At 46.8% G+C, this 15,000-nt stretch overlaps 1 protein-coding gene across 2 annotated transcripts in view; it reads left to right on the top strand.

The window, feature by feature from the left end:
• Window positions 1–4,523: 4,523 nt before the first annotated feature.
• Window positions 4,524–15,000, top strand: part of DCXR (dicarbonyl and L-xylulose reductase) — a 47,022-nt gene continuing 36,545 nt past the window's right edge. For both annotated transcript variants that reach the window (XM_085885368.1, XM_085885367.1), the window contains exons 1-3: window positions 4,524–4,674; window positions 4,759–4,856; window positions 14,170–14,324. In XM_085885368.1, coding sequence (XP_085741494.1) covers window positions 4,608–4,674; window positions 4,759–4,856; window positions 14,170–14,324 — 320 coding nt within the window. In that variant the 5' untranslated portion in view covers window positions 4,524–4,607. The remainder of the gene's footprint in view (window positions 4,675–4,758; window positions 4,857–14,169; window positions 14,325–15,000) is intronic.

The raw sequence follows: 15,000 nt of genomic DNA, 5'->3' as shown, positions 1-15,000 counted from the left end.
ACACGAGAATTTGACGACTCGGGACGAGTCTGTAAAAAGGGGAGGGGGTAGTGTTGTGGTTGAGGAAATTCGCAAACCACCATTCAGGTCCCGTAGGTGAGATATCTCTGTAAGTACATGTGTAGTTATCCCCAAACCCGTTGTTTAGAGGGAATAAATGTGATTCATTCGGGCTGCGACCCTTTAAGATAGCCGTTTTTCTGTTCTATCTTTATTTTGAACCAACCATGTCTCAACCGCCATCACACAACAACCACCAACCGCAACGCCGCTTCACAACAACAACAACAACAACAACAACGCCAATAGCCACGACCCTTACCGTCACGGCTCGCTCCCGTAAACATCGCATCACTGCCATTCCAAGCGTCGCCATGGCCATCACCGCCACAATAAACCCTCCACCACCTTCACCTCTCCTCCTTCTGCCGCCATTCCCACACCGCTTGTGGGCACCGAGCGTCAGGCTGTCCTGGCCTCGTACAGGGCGCGCGCTGAGCCGCGGGTACAAAGAGCGGCCTTTCCGAGGGGAAGTCGGATCAGGAATGATTCACGCCCACTTCCGATCCGTCCAATCATTAAGCGCGGGGCGATTTGGCCCCGCCTCCAGGCGCGTCGGAGTAGAATCAATATATGCAAATTCGAGGGTCAGGGGAGGTTCACGCCCACTTTTCCTCCGTCCAATGGGCGAGCGTGGCTCCGCCCCCGAGCCCATCCTGATCCGGAAATTTGCATATGGCTTCTCCTGCCACACTATAAAGCGCCGAGCGCGGGGCGAATTCAGTCAGTTTCTGTTTCGGGCTCGGGCGAGTTGGAGAGGTGTGGCGGCGGCGAAGTGTGGCAGTAGCAGTCAAGACGGGTCTGGAGGAGAGTCGGTCTGTCGGGGTTCGGAGTCTGTTGGGGAGCTGCAGAGAGGGGAAGCCGGGAACGCGGTCGAGGGCGCAGTGGAGTCGCTCGTCACGGGACCCAAGCAGGCCGGCTGTCCTCTTTCCCCAGAGCATCAACAAGCCCCCCTGTTTCCCTCCGGCGCTGAGATGGTGCGAAAAGGGGGCCCCGTTCCCACCCCATTCCAAGCAGTGCCAACGAAACCCGCGGAGGAGCGCGGAGTCGGGGCACCGCCGCGACATTTTGCGGCTCATCACAAGACGGGTAGGCTCCACGCGGTCTCGGCCCACAGGCTCGTCTGCCCCCTTGTCGTTGAGGGTGGCCCTTTTCTTTTGATTTTGAGTATATGTGTTGTCGGCGCCGTCTGTAAAGTAAAACTGTGTAAGTGTTGCCGTGTGCTCGCGTAGTCGGTTGTAGATCTGCATTGTGTTTCTTTTGTTGCAATTGCTTTTGGTGCATAATTGTTGTGTTTCTTTTACATTTGCTTTTGGTGCATAATTGTTGTAATTGTATATGTGTGCCTTCCGTTTGCCGTGGAATAAATGTGCCTTATGTTGAACTGTTTTTCCCGTTTCGCTTCGTCTTTTCTTTAATTGAATCTCCATCTTACTTCACGTAAAGGGTTGGTAGTGGGCTAAATACACCCGACAATTAATCGGAACCGTCGAGGTTGACGATAACACCGCTCGGTTATCCCGATAGTACGGAACGGGTCGCTTAAAGTGGCCCGTGTCCGAAGTCGACCTGCGGCGAGGTGCGATCGCCCGGTCTACCCTCCGTGTGGGTACTTAGGTAGGTCGAATTTGGCGAACAACCCTATCCCACGTGGGGGGCCGATTGGCACGATCGTGGTGAGACCGAAAGGCCCACCCGTGACTAGTTCCCGGCGTTAGTCCGAGAGAGTCACGACGGAATTGTCCGTCCGGTGGGCGACGTGCCGCGATTCGAGTTACGTGGCCGCTCGCACGCCGGCGGGCGCCAATTCGCAACAATACATATACATGTATTTTTTTATATATATATATATATATATATATATATATATATATATATATATATATATATATATATATATATATATATATATATATCAACACGGTTTGAACCTTCTCTGAAGTCTTGCTGGTACATCGTGGGGAGCTCATCAGGAAAGTCTCCTTCTCTTGTATAAAACCCTCATCCACTCTGAATTTGATTACGGCAGTCAGGTCTTTTTGGGACATGTGCAAAAGCTGGAAACCATTCAAGCCAAAGCACTATGCTTGTGTCTGCGTGCTTTTAAAAGCACGCCAGTCTGTGCATTGCTTGGCTGGCGAGTTGCCCTTATCTCTCCGTTGCGAGGGTCCAACTTGAGGTACTGGGCTAAGATCATTTCTGCAAGGGACAACCACCAGGTAAAGCACTGTTCTTGGACTGTTGGGAGTATCAAAGTCTCGACAAATCCTCCGTCCCTCCTTTTGGACCTGCGTGCAGGAGGACAGCTAAATAAATGGGATTGGATTTTTTACCGACTAATCCCCCTAAACAAAGTGGAAATTTGCCCCCCCCCCGAATTCTACAAACGCCTCGCATCCACCTGGATCTATGGGGGGACAACCATGAGGGACAACATGGTTGTAACATGTAACCAGGCCCTGGAATATATCAACATAGTTTGGAGACAATCCTAGATTGCTAGCTAGAACTCTCCTCTTCTTCTTCTTTCGGCTGCTCCCGTTTTTGGGGTCGCCACAGCGGATCATCCGTCTGATCCGCATAGTGATTTGGCACATGTTTTACGCCGGATGCCCTTCCTGACGCAACCCTGGTCGCCTCTTATGACACAGGGATATGGTACACCTATTTTAACCGGGGTATACACCGGCCCAGTACACTGGTACTCACTTCGCCGACCTCGGAAGGATGACAGGCTGAGTCAACCCCCTGGTGTATTAATTCAGTGGCCCAACGGGGCTTGAACTCAGGACCTTTTGGATCCCAAGCCGCTGCCCTAACCACTGCACCAACACCAGGTGTAGATTGCTAGCTAGAACAACGGCTGCTTTTTGTATCCCAGACGTTCAGGTGATCAAGTCTGCTCAGCTTTCTGACCATCTTTCAGTGCTCTCGGCTGTACTCTTTGCAAGTCTTGGCCCTCGAATGGATAATAATTGACTTTAATCCCCTGAGTGCAGTTATTTATACCGATTCACTCTCTGGTCCGAAAGCATTGGAGTCCCTGCAGTCTGGATGTCGGTAGGACCTGGTTCTTGAAGTGCTTCATCTTCTTAATATGGCCATTTGGAGGGGCACGGTCGTTGACCTGTGCTGGATCCCTGCCCACGTTTGCATTGGAGGCATTGAGGCCTGCGATCAGGCAGCCAAACGGGAACTAAGGGTTGATGTCGTCACCTCAATTCCTCTGTGCCTATCAGAACTCTCCAATTTAATTCGAGTCCATATCAACAAAAAATGGCAATCTCAGTGGGCGACCTCCACCAAGGGTAGATGGTGTTTTAAGGGGCACCATTCGGTCAAGTCCTCTGTCTCGTTTCCTCGACTCTCCCGAAAGGACCAGGGAATCTCCCTACACTCTACACCCGTCTACAGGCTCACACTTGGACACTGCGCTCAAAACGCCTATTTATATAGGATAGGGTGTCACTCAACAGGGTTCTGCAAGCAGTGTCGAGTTCCTGAAGACCTGGAACACATTCTCACTCAATGCCCTCGGAATGGAGAATCCAGATCGCCTCTTTTTCAGTGTCCGAGAGTTGGGGATCCCCTGGTCGGGCGTACCCGATACACTCTCTCAATTGAGCCCGAAACACCCTCGACTCTGCAATTTGGTTTTAAAATTAATTAAAGAAACTGGGCGAACAGAATAAATTCCCGAGCATTTTTAGGTCCTCGTGGAAGATCTCGAAGTCTTACTCACGTTGTTGTTCTTCATCTTCTTCTTGTGGACTTTTTTGTTTCACAGCCTACAGTTTTCATCGAAACTTCCTGAAACTTGACATATATATGTAAAAAATACCCAGCGCAGACAGTAACCATCTCCGATTATGAAAATTCCTCCAAGAAAAAAAGTTATGACGTCAAAATATCTCCGGGAATGGAAATCGCCTAAAAAATTATCTCCGAAACTTGGCAAGCTTTTTGAATTCTGTTTGTGGGAATCGAACAGGGCATTAGCAGAGATGAATTACCGCACATATGATACATCACTATGACGTCATATCAATTTTTATGACGTCATTCCTTTTTTTGACATTTTTTGTTTCACAACCCAGAGTTTTCATCGGATCTTCATGAAACTTGCCATGTATATACAATAAGCCCACGCGCAGGCAGCAACCATCTCCGATTTTGGAAATTCTTCCTAGAAAAAAAAAGTTGACGTCATAATATCGCCGCTAATGGAAATCGCCTATACCATTATCTCCGAAACTCGGCAAGCTGTTTGAATTTTGTTTGCGGGAATCAAGCCGGGCATTAGCACAGATAATAATTTATCGCAAACCTGATACATCACAATGACGTCATATTTTTGTTTTTATGACGTCATCATTAAGAGGACGAGGATCTTAGCTCATTTGAGCTTGTTTATTTTATCTGTTGAATTTGGCTGTCGCCGATGAGTTTAGTGAGTGGCGTTTATAGAGCCTCGCAGCTCTGAGAACACCATGAAACACTAAACGAAGAAGAAGAAGAGGAAGAAGTAGAAACAGAGGAAAATACCGATGACGTGCAACGTCATGGAGATTCGATTTGATGGCAAGCGAGCGCTGGTTACCGGAGCTGGGAAAGGTGCGGTGAATAAAGTGATAAATGGTGACTCCCGTGGACGTGGACGTACCTCTTGAGTGATCACCTGTGAAACGGCTCTTGCAGGTATTGGCAGGGCAGTGGCGGTGGCTTTGGACAAGGGTGGTGCTCAAGTGGTGGCACTGAGCCGCACCGGGGAGGATCTGGAGGCATTGAAGAAAGAGGTGAGGGAGGGGTTTGAGCTACAGACTCACTGTGGGAATGCGAATATTTATTAATCAATTAATTTATTTATTTGTGTACACCATGGAATTGTTGTATAAAGTGAACGATCGAGTCTGAGGTACGAGTGCGAGTACGGTAGGTAACTTGTTGTCTGACCCCCTCTATCGCCCTTGTCCTTGTGTCGTATTCGCGTGACGTTCCTTTTTGTTTATTTCCCCTTGCATTGTTCTCGGTCATGTCCACTGTTCTTCACTTAAACATTTTCATGGATCCAATTTTATTCCATTGAAAACGTCTGTGTAGCCACGACACGAGTCCATAGTCGTTTCTGTTAAACAAACGAGATATGTTGAGTGTTGATCCTTTAGCCATTTCTGTGTCTGTCCCAGACCGGACCGGACTGGGCCATTCTATTCTGTGTCTGCGTGTGTTTTAATGGACCAGTGTGTGTGTGTTTGTGTGTGTGTGTGTGTGTGTGTGTGTGTGTGTGTGTGGACCAGTCTCTGTGTGTGTGTGTGTGTGTGTGTGGACCAGTCTCTGTGTGTGTGTGTGTGTGTGTGTGTGTGGACCAGTCTCTGTGTGTGTGTGTGTGTGTGTGTGTGTGTGTGTGTGGACCAGTCTCTGTGTGTGTGTGTGTGTGTGTGTGTGTGTGTGTGGACCAGTCTCTGTGTGTGTGTGTGTGTGTGTGGACCAGTCTCTGTGTGTGTGTGTGTGTGTGTGTGTGTGTGTGTGTGTGTGTGGACCAGTCTCTGTGTGTGTGTGTGTGTGTGTGTGTGTGGACCAGTCTCTGTGTGTGTGTGTGTGTGTGTGTGTGTGTGTGGACCAGTCTCTGTGTGTGTGTGTGTGTGTGTGTGTGTGTGGACCAGTCTCTGTGTGTGTGTGTGTGTGTGGACCAGTCTCTGTGTGTGTGTGTGTGTGTGTGTGTGTGGACCAGTCTCTGTGTGTGTGTGTGTGTGTGTGGACCAGTCTCTGTGTGTGTGTGTGTGTGTGTGTGTGTGTGGACCAGTCTCTGTGTGTGTGTGTGTGTGTGTGGACCAGTCTCTGTGTGTGTGTGTGTGTGTGTGTGTGTGTGTGTGTGGACCAGTCTCTGTGTGTGTGTGTGTGTGTGTGTGTGTGTGTGTGTGTGTGTGTGTGTGTGTGTGTGTGTGTGTGGACCAGTCTCTGTGTGTGTGTGTGTGTGGAGCAGTCTCTGTGTGTGTGTGTGTGTGTGTGTGTGTGTGTGTGGAGCAGTCTCTGTGTGTGTGTGTGTGTGTGGAGCAGTCTCTGTGTGTGTGTGTGTGTGTGTGTGTGTGTGTGTGTGTGTGTGTGTGTGTGTGGAGCAGTCTCTGTGTGTGTGTGTGTGTGTGGAGCAGTCTCTGTGTGTGTGTGTGTGTGTGGAGCAGTCTCTGTGTGTGTGTGTGTGGAGCAGTCTCTGTGTGTGTGTGTGTGGACCAGTCTCTGTGTGTGTGTGTGTGGACCAGTCTCTGTGTGTGTGTGTGTGGACCAGTCTCTGTGTGTGTGGACCAGTCTCTGTGTGTGTGTGTGGACCAGTCTCTGTGTGTGTGTGTGGACCAGTCTCTGTGTGTGTGTGTGGACCAGTCTCTGTGTGTGTGTCTGGACCAGTCTCTGTGTGTGTGTCTGGACCAGTCTATGTCTGCGTCTGCTTCTGACTGGACCGCTCTGCGTCTGCTTCTGATTGGACCGCTCTGCTTCTGACTGGACCGCTCTGCGTCTGCTTCTGATTGGACCGCTCTGCGTCTGCTTATGATTGGACCGCTCTGCGTCTGCTTCTGATTGGACCGCTCTGCGTCTGCTTCTGATTGGACCGCTCTGCGTCTGCTTCTGATTGGACCGCTCTGCGTCTGCTTCTGACTGGACCGCTCTGCGTCTGCTTCTGACTGGACCGCTCTGCGTCTGCTTCTGACTGGACCGCTCTGCGTCTGCTTCTGACTGGACCGCTCTGCGTCTGCTTCTGACTGGACCGCTCTGCGTCTGCTTCTGACTGGACCGCTCTGCGTCTGCTTCTGACTGGACCGCTCTGCGTCTGCTTCTGACTGGACCGCTCTGCGTCTGCTTCTGACTGGACCGCTCTGCGTCTGCTTCTGACTGGACCGCTCTGCGTCTGCTTCTGACTGGACCGCTCTGCGTCTGCTTCTGACTGGACCGCTCTGCGTCTGCTTCTGACTGGACCGCTCTGCGTCTGCTTCTGACTGGACCGCTCTGCGTCTGCTTCTGACTGGACCGCTCTGCGTCTGCTTCTGATTGGACCGCTCTGTCTGTCTGTGTGCATGCGTCTGACTGGACCGCTCTGCGTCTGCTTCTGATTGGACCGCTCTGCTTCTGACTGGACCGCTCTGTGTCTGCGTCTGCTTCTGACTGGACCGCTCTGTGTCTGCGTCTGCTTCTGACTGGACCGCTCTGTGTCTGCGTCTGCTTCTGACTGGACCGCTCTGTGTCTGCGTCTGCTTCTGACTGGACCGCTCTGTCTGTGTGCATGCGTCTGACTGGACCGCTCTGTCTGTGTGCATGCGTCTGACTGGACCGCTCTGTCTGTGTGCATGCGTCTGACTGGACCGCTCTGTCTGTGTGCATGCTTCTGACTGGACCGCTCTGCGTCTGCGTCTGCTTCTGACTGGACCGCTCTGCGTCTGCGTCTGCTTCTGACTGGACCGCTCTGCGTCTGCGTCTGCTTCTGACTGGACCGCTCTGCGTCTGCGTCTGCTTCTGACTGGACCGCTCTGCGTCTGCGTCTGCTTCTGACTGGACCGCTCTGTCTGTGTGCGTGCGTCTGACTGGACCACTCTGTGTCTGCTTCTGACTGGACCAGTCTGCGTCTGCATCTGTGTGCGAGTGTCTAACTGGACCACTCTTTGTATGTGTCTGCGTCTGCATCTGCGTGTGTCTGACTGGACCAATCTGTGTCTGTGTGTGTTTGTGTTTGACCGGACTATCTTGTGTTTGTCCCTGACCGGAAAATTCTGTGTCTGTCTGACTGACCTTTTGGCCCATTTTGTGTCTGTTTTAGTTAAACAAATAAACAACCTGAACTGCATCTGGTGAAACTCTGTTCTTGCAATTCCTCATCTTATGCTATTGATGCCATTTGGTAATTGTATCATGTCATCATGTCCTGTTTTCCCTTTTCCCAACTTCGTGTCTGTTAATCCTTTTCCCCCTGAATGGACTGTTCTTCCGTGAGTCTCAATACTTGTATAATCTATACTAACAAAAGTGTGTGTGTGTGTGTGTGTGTGTGTGTGTGTGTGTGTGTGTGTGTGTGTGTGTGTGTGTGTGTGTGTGTGTGTGTGTGTGTGTGTCCCCTGCATAACTCCAAAACTATAAAACCGAGTCGCCTGAAACTTTGCAAGCATACCAAGAAAACTCCAAGGAAATACAAGAGTGAAAATTAGGTGTTTGGGTTAATTAAAACACCCATTATGAAGATAATTAACAGCATTATTTAATTGTATCCTTCATAAGGAGATCCTCGGCCACCTCGCTGTCTGGGGTCTTCAGGCATTTCCTGGGTAACCTTGCGGAGGTCTGAAGCCACCATGTTTTTTAACCTGCTCAACCTTGCCTTGACTTGGAACAGGCTGCAATAATTTCTTAGCGATAAAGTTTTTTTTCTTCACTTTCCTCATTCATATTATCGAATACCTGTTCATCATAGCTACAAATCGCTGGGTACATTGGAATGCTTAGCAACTCCAGGAGACATCAGTGTTCATTGCTTTATTTCATTTCTGCACGTGATCACCATGAGTATCTCTTAAACTAAGGAGAATTACAAAATTTAAGCTCCAGAATCTAACTTACAAGCAGTTCCGACTATGAGAAAAGTGTTCATTTGGCCAATTCGAACATATTTGACATTTCGGGAGTCTCCAGGAGGTGTATGTTCAATATGACGGTTGGGTGATTGCCAATTGCATGCCAAGGGAGCCATTTCTTATCAACTGTTTTGTTGGAGTGCTTAAGCCAGCACTCTCCAGTATTCGCACTGTCACCAAATACTGCATATAGATCGACTTGAACAAAGTGCAGGGCTACTCGCCTGTGTTGGCCACATGTTGTTCTGCAGTGCAGCAGGTGGTGGCTGCCTCGCTGAAAATGTGAAATTTTGTTTTCCGTGATGTTTCCTGTTTTTGTTCTTCCATTATACAACCCATCACTTTGGCATAGATAAATAATAATTAAATGTTTTGCTTTTAAAAGTTTCTTCAAACGTTTCGTGCATTGCATGGTAAAGTCATTTCGCACATTCTTCAACTTTCAATTGCGATCCTGTGGTTCTATACTGGAGGTAGGAAGGCAAAATATATTATATGATCACAACTAGAAGGGCACTCGGTAGAGTGCTTACCTCCGACCCATAATGCCTGATCCATGAGAACATATCTAGCCCAATACATTTTTCAGATATCGTGCTATATATTATTTTTTGAGCCCCATTTCTCATAGTGGAATCCACAATCGGATCTTCACCAAAATCGAATCAATTTGTCGTGGTCACATACACAACCTGTCCACCAAGTTTCATCCGAATCCATCCACAACTTTTTGAGATATTGTGCTTTAGATTGGTTTAGCCTGATCTCTTGCTGGTGAAGAATCACTTTAAAAATTCTAGTAATCGCATCCGGATCTTCACCAAAATCTAATCAGTTCGTCCTTGTCACACACCAAACCTGTCGACAAACTGCGTGCGTGTGTGTCTCTGTCTCTGTCTCTCGTTGTCCCATCCTTGCTCTACCCCCTCCCAATAGAGTGCAGCACCCTCCTACATCTCCTCTCTCTCACTCTCTCCCTGGACATATCCAGACGGTGTTTGTCTCTGGCCAGATGCGTCCGGGCGGTATTAATGTCTGGACGGGAGTTTGTCTCCGGATCGTGTTTATAGTATGACCAGTAGAAAATGGATTTCGGACATTATTTTGTTTCCATCTTTACTGTTATTCTATGCAGAATCATTTTGATGAAACAGTATGAATTGTAATTAATGCTCCACCGCACGTCTGCCTTCCCTTCCTCTCACCTCACGCTGTCTTCCTTTCCCCCACCCCTCCTCGCTTCCCCCTCTCTCCTCTCTCCTTTCACCTCCACCTCTTCACTCTCCCCGCTCTCTCTACCTCACCCCTCTCTCCCTCTTTTTCTTCCTCCCCCTTTAGTATTACCATCAGCGACGCGACAGGTGGTATTTGCTAGTAAGTAGTAATGCATTTCATTGCAGATTGGACCACCAGATTAATATCTCTTCCAAAGTATTTACTGCATGACGCTGTTCCTCTTGGCACCATATAATATTGTTTTTTGTTTTAATTGACTCTTCCATGGAAGGAATGCTGATCAGACAGCTCTATCAGGTGAAAGTATTGAAGGCAATCACTTGCTTGGTGAGCATTAAGCCAATCCAGTGCAGTTCGTACAAGTATGGAGAGGAGTTGACCATGAACAGATGCAGAAAGCCAAGCATATAAGAATCCCGTCCTCACATTGAGCTATATGTTTAGATTGGAATAACAACAATCGCCTGGTCCTCTCCCAGACTTACCACCTGCTATTTTATTCACATTACCAATGACCCCTTCCCACTATGCCTGGTGTTGGCTTAATGGTTAGAGTGGCAGGCTTTGGATCCTTGGGTCCTGAGTTCAAATCTGCTCGGCTGTTGAATTAATACCAGGTGGGGTTAACTCAGCCTGTCATGCTTCCAAGGTCAGCAAAATGAGTGCCAGCATGCTGGTATACTGTCGGAGTGGCGACCCGTCCAGGATTTTGTCCAATAGCCAAGGAGACTGCTTAAGCAGCACTAACGCTCTGCACAGAGTATGGTCCCAATCTCCTCCTCTCCTCCACTCATCCCCTTTTGTTTTCTGACTGCTCTCCACCACTTGTTGTGCATCCATGAATTATTTTTGGCCTCTTCCCCATCCGTTTAGTTTATTCTACCTCTGTCCTCTCATCCTCTCTCATGAGTCTGCATGCTTGTTCCCCAACTGAGTACTTCTCTCATGATCATGTGACCTGAAATGCAAATCTACTGTGTTTTATTAGCTTGCGCACGGGGTTAAGCAATCGGTAGCACACGTATGTGTCTGCATTTTGTTATTCCCTTTTGTCTGCAACCGCTTCGGGGATTGACACGAAATTTTCACCAAAGGTGTGACTACTCATGGAGAGTGTTTTAATGATAATTATGATGTAGGTCATGTGGTGTGGCAGCCATGTTGGAAAAAGGAGAAACATTGGACCGCTGTATCTCTGAAACTGCTCCATGGCAAAAAAAAATGAAACTTGGCACGTGGAAAGAACTCCCAATGGGGAATGTCGAAAATCCCAGCAATGTCAGTGTTATTTATGGATTTATTTAGATTTTTTAATGACGTCATATGTCTTCACTATGACGTCATAATTGCATGTGTAGAATGCTACATCTGATCAGTAGAAAAAAATTTGAGGGTCATCTAGGGATAAATTGGTCAACAGAAAAATATCGATGATGTCTTTGGTCATGTGGTTTGACAACCATATTTAATAAAATGAAAACAAAAAAAACCTTGAAAAATCTCAATGGCTGACCAAATTGAGGCGAAACCTTACAGGAAACTTTACAAATATGTTGCCCCCTTAAATATGTATATGCTTTCTTCTCCAAAATGACAAACACAATTTCGATGTTTCGATGAAACTTCACCATTACCTTCATCACCCGTGATTTATCAAAGTTTGCTTGCCCTATTAAAAAAAAAATCAGGGTTTACTGGGTGGGGGGTGGGGAGGGGAGGGTGGCTTGCCCTCTTTGGTACATTTTACTGATTCCCTACCACGTTGACTTCTTCCTCAGTGTCATTATTCTACGAGGTAACTCTGTGAACATCCCGGGGTATTGCCCAAATTTTTTGAATCCCACTCTGAATTAAATTGAATACAGAAGACTTAACGGGTCAGGTGTCCAATCAAAGTGGGACATCTTGGTACCTGGTCATCACGGACAGCAGTTCTAGTGTTAAGAGCGCACATCGAAAACCGTTCAACGGAGGAAATTGAAACTTTACCGAATGTGACATGACCATTTGATGTTGCACATATTACTTGGATGATGCACACCCCCTCAGAACTTGCATAGTGAATTAAACAAAGCCTAATTCCCAGACAATATTACTTCCTCACGTTTGGAATTTGAATCATTGCAATCGCTTCATCTTTGTTGTGCTCGGCTGGTGAAAAAAAATGAAGAAGAATAAGTATAATTTGGTGTTTTTTATGGTCTCCCGATTCGTACTTTATCAATCTATTCTGGAATCTTTATCAGCCTTCGTAGTTATGAAAACACTCAAACGAGAATAAAAGCTACTTTGTAAAGGTTTATGAATGTATTCCACAGCAGATTTTTCGAAGTATAATTAATTTGTCCACATTTACCGCAGAAGTGTAGATCGATGCAATTATGGGAAATAATTGTGCCGCCACAATAGTTGGCTCACGCCAAGCTCTTCGCAGGAATGCGTGGGGTAAGTATTGTATGAACACCATGTAGTTTTTATATACAGTGCTTTCAGGAAGTATTCCCACCCTTTGACTTTTTCACATTTTGTTGTTAATGTGTTACAACCTGAATGTAAAATGTATTTAATAAAAAAAAATGTCACCAATTTACACAAAATACCCCAGAATGACAAAGTGAAATTATCTTTTTGGAATTTTTTACAAATCAATTAAAAATGAAAAGCTGACATGCCTTATGTCAATAAGTATTCAACACCTTTGCTACTCCATATTGAGCTCAGGTGCATTTTTGATCATCCTTGAGATGTGTCTACAACTTGATTGGTGTCCACCTCTGGCCAATTCAATTGGTTGGACATGATTTAGAAAGAAACACCTCTTTCTATACAAGGTTACACAGTTGACGGTGTATGTCAGAGCAGAAACTCAACCATGAAGTCCGAGGAACTGTTTGTGGAACTCTGAGATATAATTGTGAGGAGGCATTCATCTGGGGAAGGGTATAAAGCAATTTCTAGAGTGTTGAAGGTTCCCATGAGCACAGTGAGCTCCATCATTAGGAAATGGAACGAATATGAAACTACCCAGACTCTTCCTAGAGCTGGCCATCTGACCAAACTGAGCAACTGGGCAAGAAGGACCTTGATCAGGAGGTGATCAAGAACCCAATGACCACTCTTGCAGAACTACAGAGTTCCTTGGCTGAGATGGGAGAACCTGCCGGAAGGACAACAGTCTCTGCGTCACTTCACAAATCAAGGCTTTATGGGAGATTGGCCAAATGGAAGCCACTCCTGAGAAAAAGGCACATGACCGCATGCTTGGACTTGCAAAAAGGCACGTGAAAGACTGAGAGCATGAGGCAAAAGCTTCTGTGGTCTGATGAGATGAAAATTGAACTCTTTCGCCTGAATGAAAAGTGCTACGTCTAGTGGAAACGGAGCGCAGCTCATCACCCATGGCATCTAGCACCATCCCTACCATGAAGCATGGTGGTGGCAGCATCATGCTATGGGGATGCTTTTCAGCAGCAGGGACTGGGAGACTTGTAATGACAGAGGGAATAATGAATGAAGCCAAATACAGGAAAATCCTTGAGAACCTGCTTCAGAGTGCAATATACCTTGGACTGCGGTGAAGATTTACGTTCCAACAGGCCAACGACCCCAAGCATATAGTCACAGCAACACTGGAAAGGCTTCAGAACAAGAACGTGAAAGTTCTTGAGTGGCCCAGCCAAAGCCCAGACTTGGATCCCATTGAGGAGCTGTGGAAGGACTTCAAGATTGCTGTTCACCGATGCTCCCCATCCAACTGAACAGAGCTTGAGCAAATCTGCAAGAAAGAATGCGAGAAAATCCCCAAATCCAGATGTGCAAAGCTGATGCAGACATACCAAGAAGACTCAAAGCTGTTGTCATTGTCAAAGGTGCTTCTACAAAGTATTAACTCAGGGGGTTGAATGTCAAGGGGTATGAATACTTTCTGAAGGTACTGTAAGTATCAACGCTGATGGAAGGGCAGCATGGCAGGGGGAGAGATCAGTTTTTGCTTCATCTGTTGTCTCTTGATATACTTGTCCTTCCTGACTTGGTAACAAAATAAACCTTGAAAATGCTGCGATTTTTTTTTATAATGGAACTGCTTGTCTCCATATCATTGCCTTTTTGTGACTGGTGAAATTGTATTCACTTTTCCTCAACGTGTTGGAAGCTCACCAAGCTTGGCGGCTCTGGTCGTTCCAGCCAACTAATCGGTTCTGATGAAAGCAGAGAAGGTACCTGCAATGATTGATCATTGTTCCACTTCTTTGTCCTTTGATAGTGCTCCGATATTACCACAGTGGTTGTGGACTTATTAGACTGGGATGGCACTGAAGTGGCACTGGCTGGTGTGGGCCCGGTAGACCTGCTGGTGAACAATGCAGGTGTTGCTGATAATCAACCATTCTTGGAGGTCACCAGGACTGCTTGGGACAGGTGCATCAATGTTGTTCCATTTACCTTCTTTCCTAACCAACCATTCCTCGCTCTCTCCTATAAAATCTTTTGATTGGTCTGTTAGTGGTCCATTCTGAATCTGTTGAAATTCAATGTCATGTGTTTGTGCATTGTCTTACAATGTCCTTGTAATTCTTATTATTTATTTTGTCCCAGCATGTGATTTACATACAATACCATTTCCTGAACCCTGGATCACTGAAGCTAATATACCTGAATTAAATTCAAGAGAAATCTTAGTAAGCTAGTCATTTCCACTTACCAAACATGTCTGCATGCTAAGGCTGCTACCTTCTCATGGGCATGTGGAGGATAGCTTGGTCTGGACTAGTTGGACAAAAGACTGCAATAACCTGTATCCACCACTCTTGTAGCATCCGTGAATAATAACACAAGGCCCGAGTTGTAATCGCTTCATAACTTCACGAAAATCAAAACTGCCATGGTGTTGGAAGAGTCCTGCATAAGATAAACCTATCACACGTTTTATCTTTCACATGCAAAAGGTGATAACGTGAGACACTACATCAGAATAAAGTTCACTTCTAAACAGATAAATATTGTGAAAAGGTCTGAGTCCTGAATCACCGAAAATAAAAAGGTCCAGGCCTTGTGCTGACTCGCATCTTCTCGTCACTTCCTTTCCAACAATCAG

The sequence above is a fragment of the Eptatretus burgeri genome, chromosome 6 (assembly GCF_056783735.1).
Source record: "Eptatretus burgeri isolate ZD-2024b chromosome 6, Ebu_testis_v1, whole genome shotgun sequence".
In the NCBI taxonomy this organism is placed as follows: Eukaryota; Metazoa; Chordata; class Myxini; order Myxiniformes; family Myxinidae; genus Eptatretus; species Eptatretus burgeri.
Note: the sequence above shows the minus strand (reverse complement) of the source record. Positions and strands in the feature narration are given on the sequence as shown.